Source organism: Vipera berus, assembly GCF_964194415.1.
Source record: "Vipera berus genome assembly, chromosome: 15".
Lineage (NCBI taxonomy): Eukaryota > Metazoa > Chordata > Lepidosauria > Squamata > Viperidae > Vipera > Vipera berus.
Genome location: NC_138218.1, coordinates 8,195,005 through 8,213,941, shown reverse-complemented (window position 1 = coordinate 8,213,941; position 18,937 = coordinate 8,195,005). Strand labels below are relative to the sequence as shown.

The window sequence follows — 18,937 nt, the reverse complement described above, 5'->3', positions numbered from 1 at the left end:
TGTCAGGAAATTCCTCCTTAGTTCCAGGTTGCTTCTCTCCTGGATCAGTTTCCATCTGTTGCTTCTTGTCCTGCCTTCAGGCGCTTTGGAGAATAGGTTTGACCCCCCCCCTTCTTTGTGGCAACCCCTGAGATATTGGAAGACTGCTATCATGTCACCCCTGGTCCTTCTTTTCATTAAATTAGACACACCCAATTCCTGCAATTCCTTCGTATGTTTTAGTCTCCAATCCCTAATCATCTTTGTTGCTCTTCTCTGCACTCTTTCACACATATACATATATACATACATACATACATATATATATATATATATATATATATATATATATATATATATATATATATATATACACACATATACATATACATATACATACCTACGCAGTGGCTCAGTGGGCTAGGACGCTGAGCTTGTCGATCAGAAGGTCGGCAGTTTGGCGAGTCGAATCCCGAGTGCCGAGTAACAGAGTGCGCGCCTGTTACTCGTCCCAGCTTCTGCCAACCTAGCAGTTCGAAAGCACGTAAAAATGCAAGTAGAAAAATAGGGACCACTCCGGTGGGAAGGTAACAGCGTTCCGTGCATCTTTGGCGTCTAGTCATGCTGGCCACATGACCACGGAGACGTCCTCGGACAAGCGCTGGCTCTTCGGCTTTGAAACGGAGATGAGCACCGGCCCCTAGAGTCGGAAACGACTAGCACGTACGTGCGGGGAACCTTTACCTTTACCTATACATACCTACATACCTACATACACACACACACACACACACACACACACACACACACACATTGTGGAACTCCTTCTAATTAGCCTGCTGCTACTTTCCCCCCATATTTTGCCTTTTCCCGTAAGCAACCGATAAATATACTCCCCTGTGCCAGCTTTGGATCATACTGCATGTGTCTGAATGGTTTGTTTTATGAAAAGGATGCCTCATTAATATAACAAATGGGAAGAGTCAAGAAGAGACGAGGCTGGATAGGTAAACCACTTGAGAGTTAATTCACGCCCTGTCCTATTATGCACAGAAATATCTGCGTGCCTTAAGGTTGGTCTCTGCTGTCAAATCCTTATTAATTTTTTAACAGGAGCCAGATGATTACAAACAGCAGGCAACACGTTTGCTATTTCCTTGCCTTGCTGTTGCCAAATAATTCCTGTCTGTTACCTGGGTGTCTCTCTCCAGAAGTGATGAATATTTTTCTTTTTTTTCCTTTCTTGTGACCGGTCAAGCCACCACCACCACCCCCCCCCAAAAAAAAGGAAAGAAGAAAATTAGAACAATCAACACTGGCTACTTTCTATTCTCTCTCTCTCTCTTTTTTTTTTTGGTGTTGCTTAGCTGTTGAGATAGACACAGTGACCTAAACATTAATGAGTTCAGTCTGCCAAAGAGAAAGGCTTTTCCCTGAGTGGCGTCTTCGTCCAATCAGGAAGAACGTGCCGAAGGGCTTACTCCAATCTCTACCCTAAGAGCGGTTAAAGTTACACCATTTTCACTGATGGATTTTAAAAAAATAAATAAATTGATGGTCTTTTACTATCCTTTTTTACTAGGTCTTTCCCGTTTTTCTTTGATGGTTTTATTTTATAGCCATGTTGGGCTTCTGGATGAATTGATATCAACCTGTACATTTTTAAATTAACAAATTGTGGAAACAAAAATATAACCCCATAATTAAGAGTGCAGAAACATCGTAAAGTGACCTTGGTTTGCGATCTATCCCTTTCCTTTCCTTTCCTTTCCTTTCCTTTCCTTTCCTTTCCTTTCCTTTCCTTTCCTTTCTTTTCCTTTCCTTTCCTTTCCTTTCCTCTTCCTTTCCTTTCCTTTCCTTTCCTCTCCTCTTTCTCCTTTCCTCTCCTCTCCTCTCCTCTCCTTTCCATTCTTTCCTTTCCTTCCTTTCCTTTCCTTTCCTTTCCTTTCCTTTCCTTTCCTTTCCTTTCCTTTCCTTTCCTTTCCTTTCCATCCTTTCCTTTCCTTTCCTTTCCTTTCCTTTCCTTTCCTTTCCTTTCCTTTCCTTTCCTTTCCTTTCCTTTCCTCTCCTCTCCTCTCCTCTCCTCTCCTCTCCTCTCCGTTCCTTTCCTTTCCTTTCCTTTCCTTTCCTTTCCTTTCCTTTCCTTTCCTTTCCTTTCCTTTCCTTTCCCATCCTTTCCTTTCCTTTCCTTTCCTTTCCTTTCCTTTCCTTTCCTTTCCTTTCCTTTCCTTTCCTTTCCTTTCCTTTCCTTTCCTTTCCTTTCCTTTCCCTTCCCATCCTTTCCTTTCCTTTCCTTTCCTTTCCTTTCCTTTCCTTTCCTTTCCTTTCCTTTCCTTTCCTTTCCTTTCCTTTCCTTTCCTTCCCTTCCCTTTCCTTCCCTTCCCTTCCCTTCTTCTCTCTTCCCTTCTCCCCTCCCCTTCCCTCCCTTCCCTCCCCTTCCCTTCCTCTCCCTTCCTCTCTTTTCCCTATCTAGTTTCTATTTGGCAAATCTCAGAATATTTGTCTATGGGGATTCTCAGAATATTTGAAAATAAATAGGTTCCAGAAACCTGAAATGTGCCAACCAACTCAGTTCAAAGACTTTTCTCTCAACTATCCCCATGGCTGATTATCAAGTGTTTAGAGGCGGTGCGATTCTCTCTCGTGTCCCCAAGTGATACAAGGCTAAGCAAGGCTCTTTCTGTGTTTTCAGAGGAGGTGATGTTAGCAGAAGAAGACAAGAATGCTGAAGAGAAATCTCCCTTGGACGGTGAGTCTCCTGACTAGGCATTTCTCTCCTTGTATGTTGACTCTTTGGTTTTAATACAGGGGTCTTCCAGGCATGCTGGCTGAGGAATTCTGGGAGCTGAAGTCCTCAAGTCATAAAAGGGCCAAGTTGGAAGACTCCTATTTTAATACAAATGGCAGGATGGATACATAAACCGAACTTAGAAGCAAGAAGAGAAAAATATTTCAGCACCACGGACAGCTAAGAACCTGCCTTTCACTTAGGGTCTTCAAACTTGGCCCCTTTGATGACTTGTGGACTTCAACTCCCAGAATTCCTCAGCCAGCGTGCCAGTTGAAGTCCACAAGTCATAAAAGAGCCAGGTTTGACTTATAGGATGACGGTTCACATAGATTGATTCAATATTTTTTTTAAATTTCCGATAAAAGGAGAATATTTGTAGCTCAGGGTTGAAGTGAGGGGCCCTTAGCGCCTCTCTGAGCTTGTTTGTTTTCTTGCGGATGTTTCGTTGCCCATATGAAGTAGCATCATCAGTGCTAGATGTAGTACAACAGCATCACCCCCCACCAAGACATGACAGGGTAAGAGACTAGAATATAAATTGAGAGCAAGCCCCACTCCTTACTAGCATTGATGATGTTACTTACTTGGGTCATGAAATGTCTGCAAGGAAACAAACAAGCTCAGAGATCACGAAGGACACCATAGTCCTCCTCCCTCTCCCCCTCTCTACAAATCCCACTCCCTTACAGCACTGATGATGTTACCTAGTTGGGTCATGAAATGTCTGCAAGAAAACAAACCAGCTCAGAGAGCACCAAGGACCCCACGGTCCTTTCCTCCTCCTCCTCCTCCCTTCTAGCACTGATGATGTTACCTAGTTGGGTCATGAAACGTCTGCAAGAAAACCACCAAGCTCAGAGAGCACCAAGGACCCCGCAGTCCTCCCTCCTCCTCCTCCTCCTGTCAACAAACCCCACTCTCTTCTAGCACTGATGATGTTACCTAGTTGGGTCATGAAACGTCTGCAAGAAAACAAACCAGCTCAGAGAGCACCGAGGACCCCCTCACTTTGTTGGTTTGTTCTATTGATATCCTGCCTTTGGTCCAGCAGCTCAAAATAGTGGATATAATGTTCCTTTTTCCCCCACCACAACAAAAATCCCATGGAGATACGTTGGGCTGAGAGAGAAAATGACTTCCCCAAAGTCATCAAGCTCGTTTTTGTTGATCGTCATACTGTTTTACCGCCTTAAGGCGAACGTCTAATCTGGTGTTACTTGGAATGGGAACATCGATATACGACACTAGTGATTTTGGAGGTTTTTCGTTGTTTTTTTTAAAAAACCTTCTCATTTGCTAAATTATTGGTCCTTGAGAACTGGAGGCACAAAACACTTGAGAATCAAGACTGGGAGAGCATTCTTGGTGAGCAGCATTGTTTTTGGGACATCGCGTCCAATTATGTTCAGTGCTGAAATCGTGGAGCAGGCACCTCCCGATCACGGTCCATTGGATAGCGGCAAAATTATGATTTTAATAGCACAACAGGGAGACTTTTCCTCAGCTTTGCTTGATTCTGATGAAAGGCCACCATGGGGGGAAAAAAAAACAGTTACGAGTTGTAGCTTCACCAACATCCATCCTCGGCCCCTGTTTTGATTGCTTTGAAGATGTTCAGAGGTGGTTGAAGGAAGCTGTGCTTAGCTGGAAGGCTAAATAAATAATGGTCTTTGCCAGGAAAGGATGGAAAAAATGAACTCTTGAGGGGTTGATAGGCTGTCAAGTGGTTGGCCCATGGATACTTTGAAGCCATCCTTCAGCCATCCTTCAGATGGAAAGCAATTTGAGTCTCAAAGCTGCAGAAAGTTGAAGAAGTTTGAGTCTCTACTGAAAGCTAACAGCCCTGTCGTTTATTGCATATTTCTCCCCTTTTCTGCCCCCCCTTTGGTATCTAGTTCTGAAAAGAGCGACGATAAAGAAAAGTAAAAATGATCTAATCCATGCCGAAGAGGGTGAAGATCACTTCACAGATGTTTGCTCTGTGGGTAAGTCTAATGAGGGACATTCTCCTCCTCTGGTAGATGGTCTCTGTTCCAAAGCCAGAGGTTCAGGGTCATAAATGAGCAAAAACACATTGTCAACTCAATCCCAGGGGTTGCCCATGTTTAGTTACGGGATGCCAGTTTGGGAAGTAGACTAAGAAGAATGCAGCTAGATCAGGTTCTAAATTCATCTCTTTTGGGTATTTCGGATCCCCCATTGACCAACTGAATGCATTTGGGAAGATCTCAACCCCGAATGGGAGTGTAACAATTTCTTTCCAGCATTCCTTCAGTGCAGCAAGCATTTATGATCAGCTGCTTAGGATCCAGGGGGCACGATGGCTCAGTGGCTGAAGATGCTGAGCTTTTCAGCTGAAAAGCCAGCAGCCCAGGTTCGAGACCCGAGCGCCTCACGACGGGGTGAGCTCCTGTTCCTTGCTCCAGTTCCTGCCCACCCAGCAGTTCGAAAGCATGCAGATGCGAGTAGATAAATAGGTACCACTTTGGTGGGAAGGTAACAGCATTCCGTGTGCCTTGGCACACAGCCGTGCTGGCCACATGGCCATGGGAAATTGTCTTCGGACAACGCTGGCTCCCTCAGCTAAGAGTTGGAGATGAGCACTGTACCCTAGAGTCAGGCACATGACAGACAGGGAAAACTTTCCCTTTTTTGCTTAAGTGTCAAGAGTGAAAATTTGGCAGCCACGTGCCTCTCGGTTTTCACCTTGCCATTAAGAGTAAGCGGGGTGAGTCTGTGTGTGAAGTGTCTTTTGAGTGGGTTAGTTAGAGAAATGAAACCTCTTCGGGTTTTTTGGGGAAGTTTGCCGAGAGAAAACTGTCTGGAACTTTTTCAAGGACATTCTATCAGGTGTGAAGAAGATAGCAGACGGTTCTCATAACAAAGAGAAATTGTTTACCAGAGCTACGTGGACATCTGGGGGTGTTTGATTGGGAATGTCATTGTTGTATGCTATGGTTAGATGCCTTGCTTGGGATTTTAGAGTTAGTTTTCCTTTGCCAACATCGTGCCAAGTATTCAATACACCAGTAAGATGCTCAGAAATGAAAGTAATCCTGGACTCTTATTTGGATATGCTTGTTGGAGGTTGACACTAAGATCCTTGAGCATTTGGTCCTCCTGGATCCCAGTCTGCTCCCCTTTTCAAATGAAGGGGTTGCCATAAGGAGGTCTGTTAGCAGCAATCCTCCAGTCTGTCACCTTGCTGAGGGCTAGAATTGTAGGATTTAAAAAGTCCGAACAGGAAGCACACAGCATCACTCCAACAGGAGCATCCCGGTTAGAGAACTGCCCAGCTCCTGCTGAAACCCCACAGACCAAAGGGACCCATGATTCTGAGTTCCACATCCACAGAGGTCTAGGAACATGACTCATATTTGGTCTTACATAAAACCGAGCTGTAACATTTCTCCTTGGAAGGACTTCACTTCATCTGGATTCCGTCCTCGGTTTGAGAATTTTCTCATGCGTGCGCTTCCTCCTGCATCTCGGAAATGGCGGCACGCTCTTAAACGGCTGAAGGGGTCGACTTTAGAGCGTTTTAATATGGGTAATTTCTTGACGCGGTTAGGACAGCTTGTAGGAAATTTACTGTATAATTACCCACCGGCCCCCGAAAGTGCTGACCGGCGGGGACCTTTTGCCAACCGTTATGTTTTATGAGTTGTTTTCTAATTCCCTTAAATTGGCCTGCAAGAACCTCGTAATCACTTTCCCAAGCAACATGTGGCGGCAACTGATAGAATTTGCTTGATTAAAGAAAAGGCCGGGTGGAGATATAATGATCTTCCAATGCAGGAGAAAAAAATACACACCGATACAAGCCTCATAAAGATGAAGGCTGCGGTCGTGCGTGTGCTTATGCTAGGCAAAGGAATCAGACGTATTACACACCGTTGTGACTCCTGCTATCATTGCTATTACTTTTGCTGGTTCTAATTTGATCCAATTACAAACGTGAAACCTTTCGTGGGCAAACAGAGGCGGCGTTGTCTATGCAGCTGCCTTGCTGAAATGATGAGAGCCTTTTTCCTTAGCCAGAGTGGATCCCATCCATAAAGAGAGAGCAGAACAAGCTTGGGTAAATGGATAAAGAGCCCCATAGATTTGGTTGTCCACCTAGAGCAGGAGTCCCCAACCTCTTGGAGAGGTTACGTGGAGAGGGTTTTTTTCCGTGGATTGGAGGAGGCGTGGTTTTGCGTGCTGCCTGCATCCTGGGGATGGGCTTTGCTTGTTTGCACAGGCCAGTTTCTGGGACCTAGAGAACACAACAAGATGAAAAACGGAGCACAAGCTAGGGTAAGATCTCAGTTCCGTAACCGTGATGCAGAAAATAAAATTATTTGTTGCATGATATGCAACAAGCCCAGAATTACCTAAAGATAGTGTCAGAATCCATTTATATCACATTCATAAATGTATGTTTAAAATATTGTGCCTTCCCTGGATTCTGCCATTTCTCCGCGGGGGGGGGGGGGAGAGGAGAAGATGTTTATTCAGCCTGGCTGGAGAGACTGCATTCAAAGACCAGGGAAAACCCTTTTGATCTTAGGACAACAAAGGAGGGGAAGGGAGGTGGGATCTGGTTTGTATCTCTATTTGAATCTGAAAAGGAAGGAGGCAATAATCATAAAGACACGGGAAGTTCCCTCTTTCCCACGAAAGGGTTGACACCGAAGTTTAATTGATGTGGGTCTGACCAAATGGGTTTTGAGGGGAGGGGGTGGAACCGGGAATTCTTTATAAAGTATCAAGTTGTAACACAATGCCAGATCCTGTCTTGTATTTCCACAACCGATCACATCCTAGTAAAACCTCCTTTTGGACAAGCCCTGGCTCCAAGAGTTCTTTATTTACCTAAGATGTGGATGAGGGTGGGTCCTAACAGATAGGTTGGCCAACTGCCAGCCTGGCAAGGAGGAGGGTTGAAGCAGGGAGCTGGCCTTGAGTCCTTGCACAGCTGCAAGAGACCTAGAACTGTGTTGCGTTGGATTTTGTCTGTCTGTCTTCAAGAGAAGGAGAGCAGTCTGGGGAGATTCTTGTATTATAGGCAAGATACAAGAAAGTACTCAGCACGAACCCTACCAATGCGAATACGATCTCTTGGGGTTACAAATGGCAGCTTGGATATTTTTGATTCTTTGGGGGGGGTGTCCCCTTCCCCCTCTCAGATTGAATGTACTTTCTTCTATGATCACAGGGTCTCCGTTTGCCCGGGCCAGCCTAAAAAGTGGGAAGACTGAAAGCTCCTCCTACTTCCGTCGGAAAGAGAAGATGTTCCGCTTCTTCATTCGGCGCATGGTGAAGGCTCAGAGCTTCTACTGGATCGTCCTCTGTGTGGTGGCCCTCAACACTATGTGTGTGGCCATTGTCCATTATGATCAGCCAGAAGGTCTCACTACCACCCTTTGTAAGTAAGGACTTCTTTGGCCAATTCTGCTTCAACACACCAGTTTGGTGATTCTCATTCCTCCAGGTCACGATTGTCCCAAAGGTGGTGTTTGTTTTTTCCCCCCCAAAGGCAACTGGATTTTCTTGGTTTTTCTTCCTTGACCACGTTTCACTTCTCATCCAAGAACTGGATTGAAGAAGGTTCGCTGGTGAGAAGTGACAAGTTTTCAAGGAAAAAAACCAAAACCAAAAACCAACTAAGTCTAGCTGCCTTTTGGAAAAACACCTTTTCCTTCAGCACCAACGATGGTGAACAGCACCAATGCCTGGATCTTTGCTGATTTTTCATTAACAGGAACTAGCTCTAGCTGCAACCCACAGCCGGACTTGCTAGTTGGAAAGTTTGCACGTACCTATGGCTTGAAGGGACGCGGTGGCTCAGTGGCTTAGGACGCTGAGCTTGTCGATCAGATGGTCGGCAGTTTGGCGGGTCGAATCCCGAGTGCCGCGTAACAGAGTGAGTGCCCGTTACTCGTCCCAGCTTCTGCCAACCTAGCAGTTTGAAAGCACGTAAAAAATGCAAGTAGAAAAATAGGGACCGCTCCGGTGGGAAGGTAACAGCGTTCCGTGCGCCTTTGGTGTCTAGTCATGCCGGCCACATGACCACGGAGACGTCCTCAGACAAGCGCTGGCTCTTCGGCTTTGAAACGGAGATGAGCACCGGCCCCTAGAGTTGGAAACGACTAGCACGCATGTGTGGGGGAACCTTTACCTTTACCTTTATGGCTTGAACCAAGGACCTGAAAGAAATTGGCTGAGTGAGCTAAAGGTCTCCAGACCCATTTGGTGGGATGTGCTCAAGCAGGAGACCCTATATTGTTTTAGACAAATGACCATCCAGTCTCCTCTTAAAACCCTCCAGTGATGGAGCACCCACAACTTCCGGAGGCATCCCGTCCCACTGGTTAACTGTGTGGAAGCACAAAAGCTTCCCCTTTTTTTAACTGAACTGGGAAATCTGGTTGGATCGATCCAATTTCCAGAATTGGGTCGACTAAACTACCCCGATCAGATCAAGGGCCCATCTGCCCACTCCAAGATACTCAGCCCGAGACACTAGTGGCTGCAACGGCCCCCCGTCACTCTTACTGGAGGCTTGCAAGCGCCGAGTAAACACCCCCCAGGTATTTCTGCACACACTGAGCAAAGTGGGAAAAGAATTTCCATGTTACCAGAGACGTTTGAAGCTTAACAAGCGAGATGTAAGCTTGACCTCTTTTTTGAGGGTGGGAATGATTTAGAGCGAAATCAAAGCTGGTTTTTCTGAGGTTTGCAAACTCTTTGTTCTTTTCCATAAAGGAATATAATAAGGCAATGGGTGTTCAGAGAGCTGGATGTTTTTTCTGATTTAAAACTTTTCCTCCATGTAAGTTGGGGCTAAGTGGCTAAAAGGGGGCACTTGTCTTTTATTCCCTTCCCCCCCCTCCTCCTCCTCCTCCTCCTCCTCCTCCTCCTCCTCCTTCTTCTTCTTCTTCTCTCCCCCCCCTTTTTTTTAAAAAAAAAGTAAAATAAAATAGCAGGAACCGAGGGAACGAGAGTTCACTTTACCAGAAATGATTTCCAGCAGAAGATCTTTTATTTTTTTTAATTTTATTTTATTTTCCCTCCCTAAAGAAGAGAACTTCATGAACAGACATTCATCTCCCAGCTGGTGTCAGAAAGAATGTTCTTGTTAATTACCAATTGAGTGAAAAATTATACAGGCTACGTAGAGCGAAGGAAAAAGAGAAGAAAGAAAGAAAAGGCAGAGCCCATTTTAATGGCAGACCCAAAAAAAAAATATGGGATAAAAGCAGAGAAATATTTCAACAGCATGGAAGCTTAGGCAGAGGAAGAAGTATTGTGAATAGCTGACAGGTGCATCAGCTGAGGAGGATGGTTGAACAAGATGAATCTCTTGGGCAAAAAAAAAATCCCCCCCAAGGATTGGTGTCTTAAAAAGGCACTAAGCAAAATAGCCTGGAAGTGGATTTCAAGGAATGTAATATAATGTAAGGAGAGAAACTAATGCAGTTGGAGAAGTAGCCCGGAACGAAGGAGGAATTTCCCGACAGTGAGGACAATTAACCGGTGGAACGACTTGCCTCCAGAAGTTGTGACTGCTTCCAACACTGGAGGTTTTCAAGAAGAGATTGGGCGACCGCTTGCCTGGGATGCTATAGGGTTTCCTGCTTGAGCAGGGGGGGGGGGTTGGACTAGATGACCTCCCAGGTCCCTTCCAACTCTGTTATTCTGAATGAAGAAGTCCCTTCTTTGAGATTTATTTGATAGATATTTAGTCAGGATCCAGTGGCTCTGTAAACATTGCTGAATTTTTATTTATTTTTTTAAAAAAAGGCTCTCCTACACGTGTGTGTTCTTTCACGTCCGCAAAACGGGGCCGGGGGGGGGGGGGGAGAATAGAATTCAGGGAAAATTAGTTAATTAAGATAGACTTTTTTTTTTAAAAAAAAGATAATAGTTCTATTTTTTTTAAATCGCACGGCAGACTCGAAATTTCTGAAAGCCCGGAATGATCATACAATGACGGAGGAATAGCCAAATAAAGCCCTGGATAGTTTAATGGTGTTGCTATGTCTGTTTTGTCCCGTTTGATGACCTTTCCTGACGCTTTTTTCACTCCTTCGGTTCAGTTCGCTTCGCTTCACTCAGTCCGAACGGAAGAAGCTTCTCGGATGAGAAGCAAAAAAAAAAAAAAGTGAAACTGCCTTCCCTGTTGAGTTTGCTCGGATTCCAGCTGTTTGGATTCCACCTCAGCCTCGGTGGAATCATAGAACATAGGGCTGGAAGGGACCTTGGAGGTCATCTAGTCCAGCCCTTGAGGAACGCTGCCTGGAAACCCTTGTCCTCGCGGATCCTCAAGTCTTTTCTCGGTCCTGCCTCTCGAGGAACGTAAGGAAATGAGTTCCTTGGTGACGTGGGTTTTTGGTTTTGGGGGGTTTTTTTTTGCCTGCAAATGTTCTGTACCAGCCTGCTACCGGCCCTGCAGAAAAGGCAGGGACAACCCCTTTACAAACGGCAAGAGGTTGGAATTACGCCTGCCAAATTTATAGTTACAAAAACAAACAAGACACGAACCAAGAAACAGGAGCTTTAAGAAACACGAACTATCCAAGCGGTTGCCTTCAGCAAACCAGCCCTCCCCACACATTCCCCTTATATAGAGTTCAGGGCTTCTCCTTCCGAGAAGCCCCATTGCCTTCCTCTGTTTACTCCTAATTGACTGCCTCCTGCGTCGGGCGTCCTTGAACAGGGCCAGCTGTGGGTCATCTTCATCCACACTGTCAGGGTCACACAGCTGGGTCTCCGTGGTGACCAAGTGGGAGGGGCCTGGCTGAGGGCACTCATCAGCAAGATCTTCAACCCCCTCAGCAAGGTCTTCAACACCCCCCTCCTCCTCCTCTGAGTCATCCGACCCAACTGCCGAACCCACAGGCTGACCCTGAATCACAACAGCAAAGCTACATCACATTCTCCCTGTGGATATCTTCAAAGCCAGCCCTCTTCCTTACCTCTGCTGAATATTTTAGGTCTGGATTCTAGAAGAGGGATGAGGAGCTGAAGACGAAAATATTAACCATCCTTTTCTTTTCTTTTTTTGCATGCACGCATGCATGCGTGCGTGCGTGCATGATGGTTTTGCAACAAAGTCTGAAGAAGCAGCCAAGAACTGGATAGGGTTAAATAGCAAAGCCCTCATCCTAATGGCTCCAGACTCTGGAGACAGTTCAGCCGAAATGGAACTAATCTATTAGCGACCAGACAACAGGAGAGAAGCTGCTAATGATCTTATTCAAAGGTACCGGGAGCACAGATTTTTAAAAATCGAATTGAAGTATTTGTAGCCAGCTCTTCTCTCGTCCCCTTGCACAAGAGAAGGTTCCTGTCTTAAGGAGAGAAGTCAGATTACCCCAGGAGCTGCTGATCCGGTTCTACGGAGGAATTTTTGAGTCTCCCATTTGTGCCTCTCTATCTGTCTGGTTTGGCACGGCAACCAAACAGGACAGGTACGGACTTCAACAGGTAGAAAAACAGATGAAAACAATGGCAACCAGCCCGCTTTCCCTTAAGGATTTGTATTTTGCACCAGCCAGAAAGAGGGCTGAGAAAATAACTACGGACCCCCTCACATCCTGGAGATAAACTTTCAACGTCTCCCAACTAGACACAAAGACAGTTCCCCCCTCCCCCTGTGCCATCACTCTGCTGAACACTTTACTCCCACAGCACTGTCTTAGTCCTAAAGATATTTACTCGTGTAGTAGGGCTGCATTGCTCTTATCCTTCTCAGCTTTCTCCTCTTCTAGTTTCTCATCCTTTCTCATCTTCTCATTTTTTCTATCATCTTCTCCTATTGGTATCTTATGATGGATCACTTGTGGTTTGCAATCCTACGCTTAATGGTTGTAACTATGATTTATGATCTATGGCCTCTCACTTTGTTTTTTATTTTATTTTTTATTTTAATTCCATTTATATCCCGCCCTTCTCCGAAGACTCAGGGCGGCTTACAAGCTTAGCTGATCGTGTGTATACTTGAGAGCTTATGCACTGGAGACAAATTCCTTGTGTGTCCTTGGCCAATAAAAAATTCTATTCTATTCTATTCTATTCTATTCTATTCTATTCTATTCTATTCTATTCTATTCTATTCTATTCTATTCTATTCTATTCTATTCTATTCTATTCTATTCTATTCTATTCTATTCTATTCTATTGCTTTCCATTCCATTCCATTCCATTCCATTCCATTCCATTCCATTCCATTCCATTCCATTCCATTCTGTATTACATTAAATCCAGGGATGGTCAAAGGTTATGGGATTGCATTTGCTTTCCAATTACATGGTTAGAAAAAACTGGGATGGTGATCCATCAGCTGGAAGGATGGTGGAAAACAGGAGACCTTAGTTAGGAAGATGGATGGATGGGTGGATAATTGCGAACTCTTCTCTTGCACTGCTAAAGAAGTCCCAATAGAACAGGAATTTTAACTCAGACGGGTAGCTCTGTGGATCATGGTGAAAAAGATTTTTTTTAAAAAAGGGAAGAGTGAAAGAAAGAAGTGATAGAAATATGAGATTTAAGTTGTAGCAAAGCAAGACAATCCAGGATGGCATAATATCCCGAGGAGAGGACTCTATTGGAAGCTACAGCAATATTTCAACGTTGCTTCAGCAACACAAAGTCTTAGACCAAGCGTAAAAGAGTTTTGGAATTCTCTGTGGGCAATCATTTACACTCCTGGTGTGTGTGTGTGTGTGTGTGTGTGTGTGTGTGACTCTTCTTTTGTTAAAGGAAGTTTGCTTTTTATCATTCAAGGGAGGATTTCAATGGAACCTTCCAGTTCCACGTCTTCTGAGTTGATGGAGAAGCAATTAAGTTAAGAAGATAAATGGGTTTTCTCTCCAGAAGGTTGCTTCTGGTGGTGAGGAGACTCTTTGTGAAATGTTTCCATTTGCTTCCCAATTAACGATTCCCCCACCAGCTGGGGTCTGACCCATTGCTCCTTTTCTGCTGCTTCCTTCTAGATTTTGCGGAATTTGTCTTCCTGGGTTTGTTCCTCACCGAGATGACTTTGAAGATGTACGGCCTGGGGCCAAGGAACTACTTCCATTCCTCATTCAATTGCTTCGACTTTGGGGTAAGAAGGGAAGGACCCAAGGCCTCTCCGTGCAACCGTGGTTTTATGCATGGTGTTCCCCCATAGATGAACAGGTAGCAAGGGTTGTGTCTAATTGCCCAGGTAGGGTTGATGGTGGAGGACAGAGATGAAAGGAATAAGAGAGGTCTCTGGTGACCAATGGGTCCTCAGTCATTGCCATAGAAAATCAAGGCACACCGCAGATGAACCACCATGATGGTGGTGGACACCTACATTTGTGCATCTTGCCATAATTTTTAGGAGACACTGCTTGTATCGTGACAACCCAGCTTTGGAATACACTTCTCCTGGAGGCTGACGTGGCCTTGAAATCCATGCCAGAAGAAGACCTGTCTTTTTATGCCCATACTTAGCATTTCATATCTATAGCTTAACCGTGCCCGTGACCCTTAAGCGCTTCTCTGTTTTTCAATATCATTCCACGTTTGAAGTTATATGACACCTAGCTAATGTTTTTCAATATCATTCCACATTTGAAATTATATGACGCCTAGCTGATGTTGGCCGAGGAAGGAGAGACCTGATTAGCACTTGTTCGGGAGAGGACCAAAGAATTCCTAGGCTAAACCAGGAGAAAAAAAACCAGGAAAAAAACAACAGATCTAGACCAGGGGTGTCAAATTGCTGGGCTGCGGGCCAGATGTGTAGTGCCAAGACCACGCCCACCCCAGCTGTGGCAATGGGGTAAAAGTCGTGATACAGTCGTGACACGTCACGTGACATGGCAAGTTTGACACTCCTGACCTAGACCATCTAGATCTAATTATTCCTTGAGTGAAAGTCTTCCAGCTCACTTTCTTTCCATGCTCCAATGTTCTCGTCAATTACAGTACATTCTTAACGGCTAGCAGAGAGTTCCGTTTTCAAGTTAGATTTTGAATCGGCACGGCATGGTGCCCCCAAATAGGTGCTGTGCATGGAGGCGACTCAGCTGAAGGTCTGCGCCAGAGAAGGCTGTGCAAACATTGTCATGGTCTGTTTTTCCGGAACCCTTCCTTCCACAAAGCCCTGGAGGGATTACACTGACCTCGTGGCTCCAATGTGTCACATTTACAAGAACAGAAAAATAGCCCTTGGCAGATGTCCATTGCGGCCTGCACAAGTGACACCAATTAGCTCCGTCCCTGGCAGGTCTCAAAGGAGAAACCACTGTCTGCTATTCAGACCCTGAATCTAGGTTGGATTCGTTGTTGACATCGATGGGCTGGGCAGTTGGCAGAAATCAAGCTGCCTGCTATGACTGTCCCAATAATCAAGATTGCATTGAGAATGACCTGGATGATTTGAGGTAATGAAGAAAGCAGTTTGTAGATGATGTGGACATATCGTATCAGCTGAACTTGCTGCCCCAGGATTGAAGAGCCATTTCCAACTTCTCTTGTTCCTCTCTTGCTCAGATAATGCTTTAAAATGGGAATGTCTTCAAGTACTGTTTCCATGGAGATGTATCTGTTTTAAAATAGGAGAGGTGGCCACTGCATACAAGAGCCCCTTGTATAAATGAAACTTTATAGCTTCTTTGCATTTGCAGAAGATCTCAGATGATCTTCCCAAAGGAGCTTTTTTTCCCAAAAGGCAACCGGACTCTTGGTGTTTTTTTTCCCCTTTGAAAACGTTTCGTTTCTCATCAAAAAGCTTCTCCAGAACTTCATGAACTGAAGAAACATCCTGGATGAGAAGCAAAATGTCTTCAAGCTGTTTCAGTTGACTTGATGGTGGTTCAACCTCGTTAAACTGAAGTTTGGTTAAAGATGCCGAGCTTGTCCGTCGGAAAGCGGACAGGCTGGGCTCAAGACCTGAGCACCGCAGGACAGGGTGAGCTCCTGTTCTTTGCTCCAGCTCCTGCCCGACTAGCAGCTGGAAAGAATGAAAATGTGAGTAGATAAATAGGTACCACTTCCGTTGGGACAACATTCCGGGTGCCTTTGGCATATAGTCACGCTGGCTACATGATCATGGAAGTGTCTTCAGACAACGCCGGCTTCCTCAGTTGGCAAATGGATATTAGCACGCGTGCACACGCACACACACACACACACACACACACACACACACACACACTAGGAGAAGACTGCGTAGGGAAATCCTTTATCTTTACCATGATAGCTAATAAGATGAGTTAGTTCCCAGTCACAGGCTTCATCGTATTTCCTTACCGCCACGTTACTACCTCTCTAGGCCTACATCCTTGCCTGCAGAGGGATCGAGGAGTAACTGGACTCCTTAGTTGAACATCTCTGTTCTACAAGACTTAGCCAGCTCAAGGCGGGTGCATGACAAGGGTCTTGGCCTCTGCTTAAAAGGAAAAAGTGTTTCTTTTCTGAGCAAGCAAATCTGAGATGCTTCTGCAAGATCGATTACATAGACCAGCATGGGGTTACAAGAGTTCCAGCAAGTGAACCCTTTCCCATCACGATCGATACATCCCCCTCCCATATGTTAAGGTGACGGTGCCCTCATTTCCCCCTTGTTATTGTATTTCTGCAAACGAGTAACTCCCTTCTGATTTTTACGGGAGGTTGCCGATGACGGCTTGCAAAGCACTTTCCAGAATACTTCTCATTCTGGGTACTGACCGAAGGAAGGCGGTGTTATTTTTAGGACTGTGCAACACAATGTGCCAGAAGAGTACGGGGCATAAGTATCCCCCTCCTTTCCTTTTATTTAAATATCTGGTTGTTTTTCTTGAGCTACAGATCTGCATCTCACAGATCTTGAACCCACCACCTGTTGGTTTTGTGCAGGTGATCGTGGGAAGCATCTTTGAAGTCATCTGGGCTGTGGTGAAACCTGGGACTTCTTTTGGCATCAGCGTACTGAGAGCCCTCCGCCTGTTGAGGATCTTCAAAGTCACCAAGTAGGTTTCAAGACGAATTTGCGGGAACCGTGCATTTGCTCCGGGTTTTTTTAAAAAAACACCCCTTTGTTTGCCGATCCTGTTCCATGTCTCTTCCCATTTTCATGGTGGCAACGACGGACAGGTCGCATACTCCCAAAGAATCAAATAAAAAACGAGAAGAGTGTCCTTTCCACCTAATGGTGCCGCTTACACCTTGGTGACGGAAGGACCGTTTCATAACTTTGAGCGGAGATTGTGATGTGGAAGAGTAGAACCATTCTCTTTTTGTATTAAAGAATTTTTTGGTAGAATGTTTATTAGACCTGTTCTTCAGGAGCTCAATCCAGCATGAAAAGTTCTCATTCCCCGCCCCCCCCCCCAATAAACAGCCAAGTCAGCTCATCCTGGGGCCAAGTCAGTGACTTGAATTTGACACCTATGTCCTTGTCCAACTCCTTTAACTACGATTCTATCCTGGTCTCTCTGGCTCTTCCCTGCATCCTGTTGCTCTAACCAGTTGCATTGTTTTCCAGAGTGTAGACCAGACTAACTGATGTTTCTTCCCTGTGGGACACTAGTCCCGCAAACACAACCATGAGTTTGCTTTGTCATCTTTCCTCTTCATTATGCAATTATTTTTGAAGTAAGAAGAACAGCCCGTCGTTCCACAAATGTATGCAGTGTTCATTTTCTTTAAGTTACCAGTGGTAGCAAAGATAAAACACAACAAATGTTAAGGCAGGAAAGAGGAGGAACTGTTGATTAAATCAAACACGAAGGCCTTCAGAATCAGTTGCCAAAGGAGTTGCGGATGGAGGATGGGATGAAACTGGAGCATCTTGGTTGCTAGGTAACCCAGTTCTGTTCTTGGAAGACATGTGGTACCCAACAGGCACGAGGGGGCAAGAATGGAGAGACCCAGGATGTCTCGAACTTGGGGGACAGCAGAAAAATTAAATCAGCCTGAATTGTGCTGAACTTTGTTGTGCTTTCATTGCCCCTGTCCCATCCCTCTCATTTCCTGATTTCCCTCCCAAATCACAAATGACAAAGCTTGAGAGCTTTTGTGCACCTTGAAGCATCCTGGGAGACAACTGGAAGGAAGGGGAAATATAATTTTAAGTACTAGTAGGAATCAAACCAAGGGACGTGGTGGCTCAGTGGGGTTAGGACGCTGAGCTTGTCGATCAGAAGGTCGGCAGTTTGGCGGGTCGAATCCTGAGTGCCGCGTAACAGAGTGAGCGCCTGTTACTCGTCCCAGCTTCTGCCAACCTAGCAGTTCGAAAGCACATAAAAATGCAAGTAGAAAAATAGGGACCACTCCGGTGGGAAGGTAACAGCGTTCCGTGCGCCTTTGGCGTCTAGTCATGCCGGCCACATGACCACGGAGACGTCCTCGGACAAGCGCTGGCTCTTCGGCTTTGAAACGGAGATGAGCACCGGCCCCTAGAGTCGGAAACGACTAGCACGCCTGTGCGGGGGAACCTTTACCTTTACCTAGGAATCAAACCAAGGGCAACACCACGGAGATGTAACCAAACTACGTAGAGGCACCTAAAGTTTAACTCTGCCGTAGTTAGTTAGTTGTAAATTGGGGGGGAGGCCCTTAGAGGAGCAGAAAGAGGTTTAGTAACAATTGCACAAAATAGAGTTCAGCCATTGTCCAGAGTTTAGAATGTCTTGTGTACGTGTCAGATGTAGGATTCTTAATTGTTCCAGGTAAACATCTTCTCCTTCTCCTTCTCGTCCTCTTTCTCCTTCTCCTCTTTACCTTCCCTATGGTGTTGGTTTTTTCCCCCCATTTTTCTAGAGAGTTGTGTTCATACAACATCCAAAGCTGGGATCCTAATGGGCCATCTGAACTTGCTCATTGAAACCTCAGTAAAAGAAATCGTTTTAGATGCTCTCTTTCAAAGTTAGCTCTTCATCAAGGCTCATAGTGTTGTCTGAATCCACACACACATCTACACACACACACCATGCTGTCACAATCATGGTCATTTGATTTATTTTGACTTCCTAGATACTGGAACTCGTTGAGGAACTTGGTGGTTTCCTTGCTGAATTCGATGAAATCCATCATTAGCCTGCTGTTCCTCCTCTTTCTCTTCATCGTCGTGTTTGCCTTGCTGGGGATGCAGCTTTTTGGCGGGCAGTAAGTGGAACTCAAACGTCTCTCTGTTGGATGAAACGGTCGGTCGTGGAGAACCGA

General features: G+C 45.3%; 1 protein-coding gene across 1 annotated transcript in view; it reads left to right on the top strand.

The window, feature by feature from the left end:
* CACNA1B (calcium voltage-gated channel subunit alpha1 B) overlaps window positions 1-18,937 on the top strand; it is a gene marked incomplete at its 5' end in the record, with an annotated part of 132,988 nt that overhangs the window by 54,587 nt on the left and 59,464 nt on the right. Inside the window, 6 exon segments of the mRNA XM_081339488.1 lie at window positions 2,634-2,728; window positions 4,666-4,755; window positions 7,971-8,180; window positions 13,753-13,865; window positions 16,631-16,743; window positions 18,749-18,880. Of these exon segments, the coding sequence (XP_081195614.1) occupies window positions 2,634-2,728; window positions 4,666-4,755; window positions 7,971-8,180; window positions 13,753-13,865; window positions 16,631-16,743; window positions 18,749-18,880 (753 nt within the window).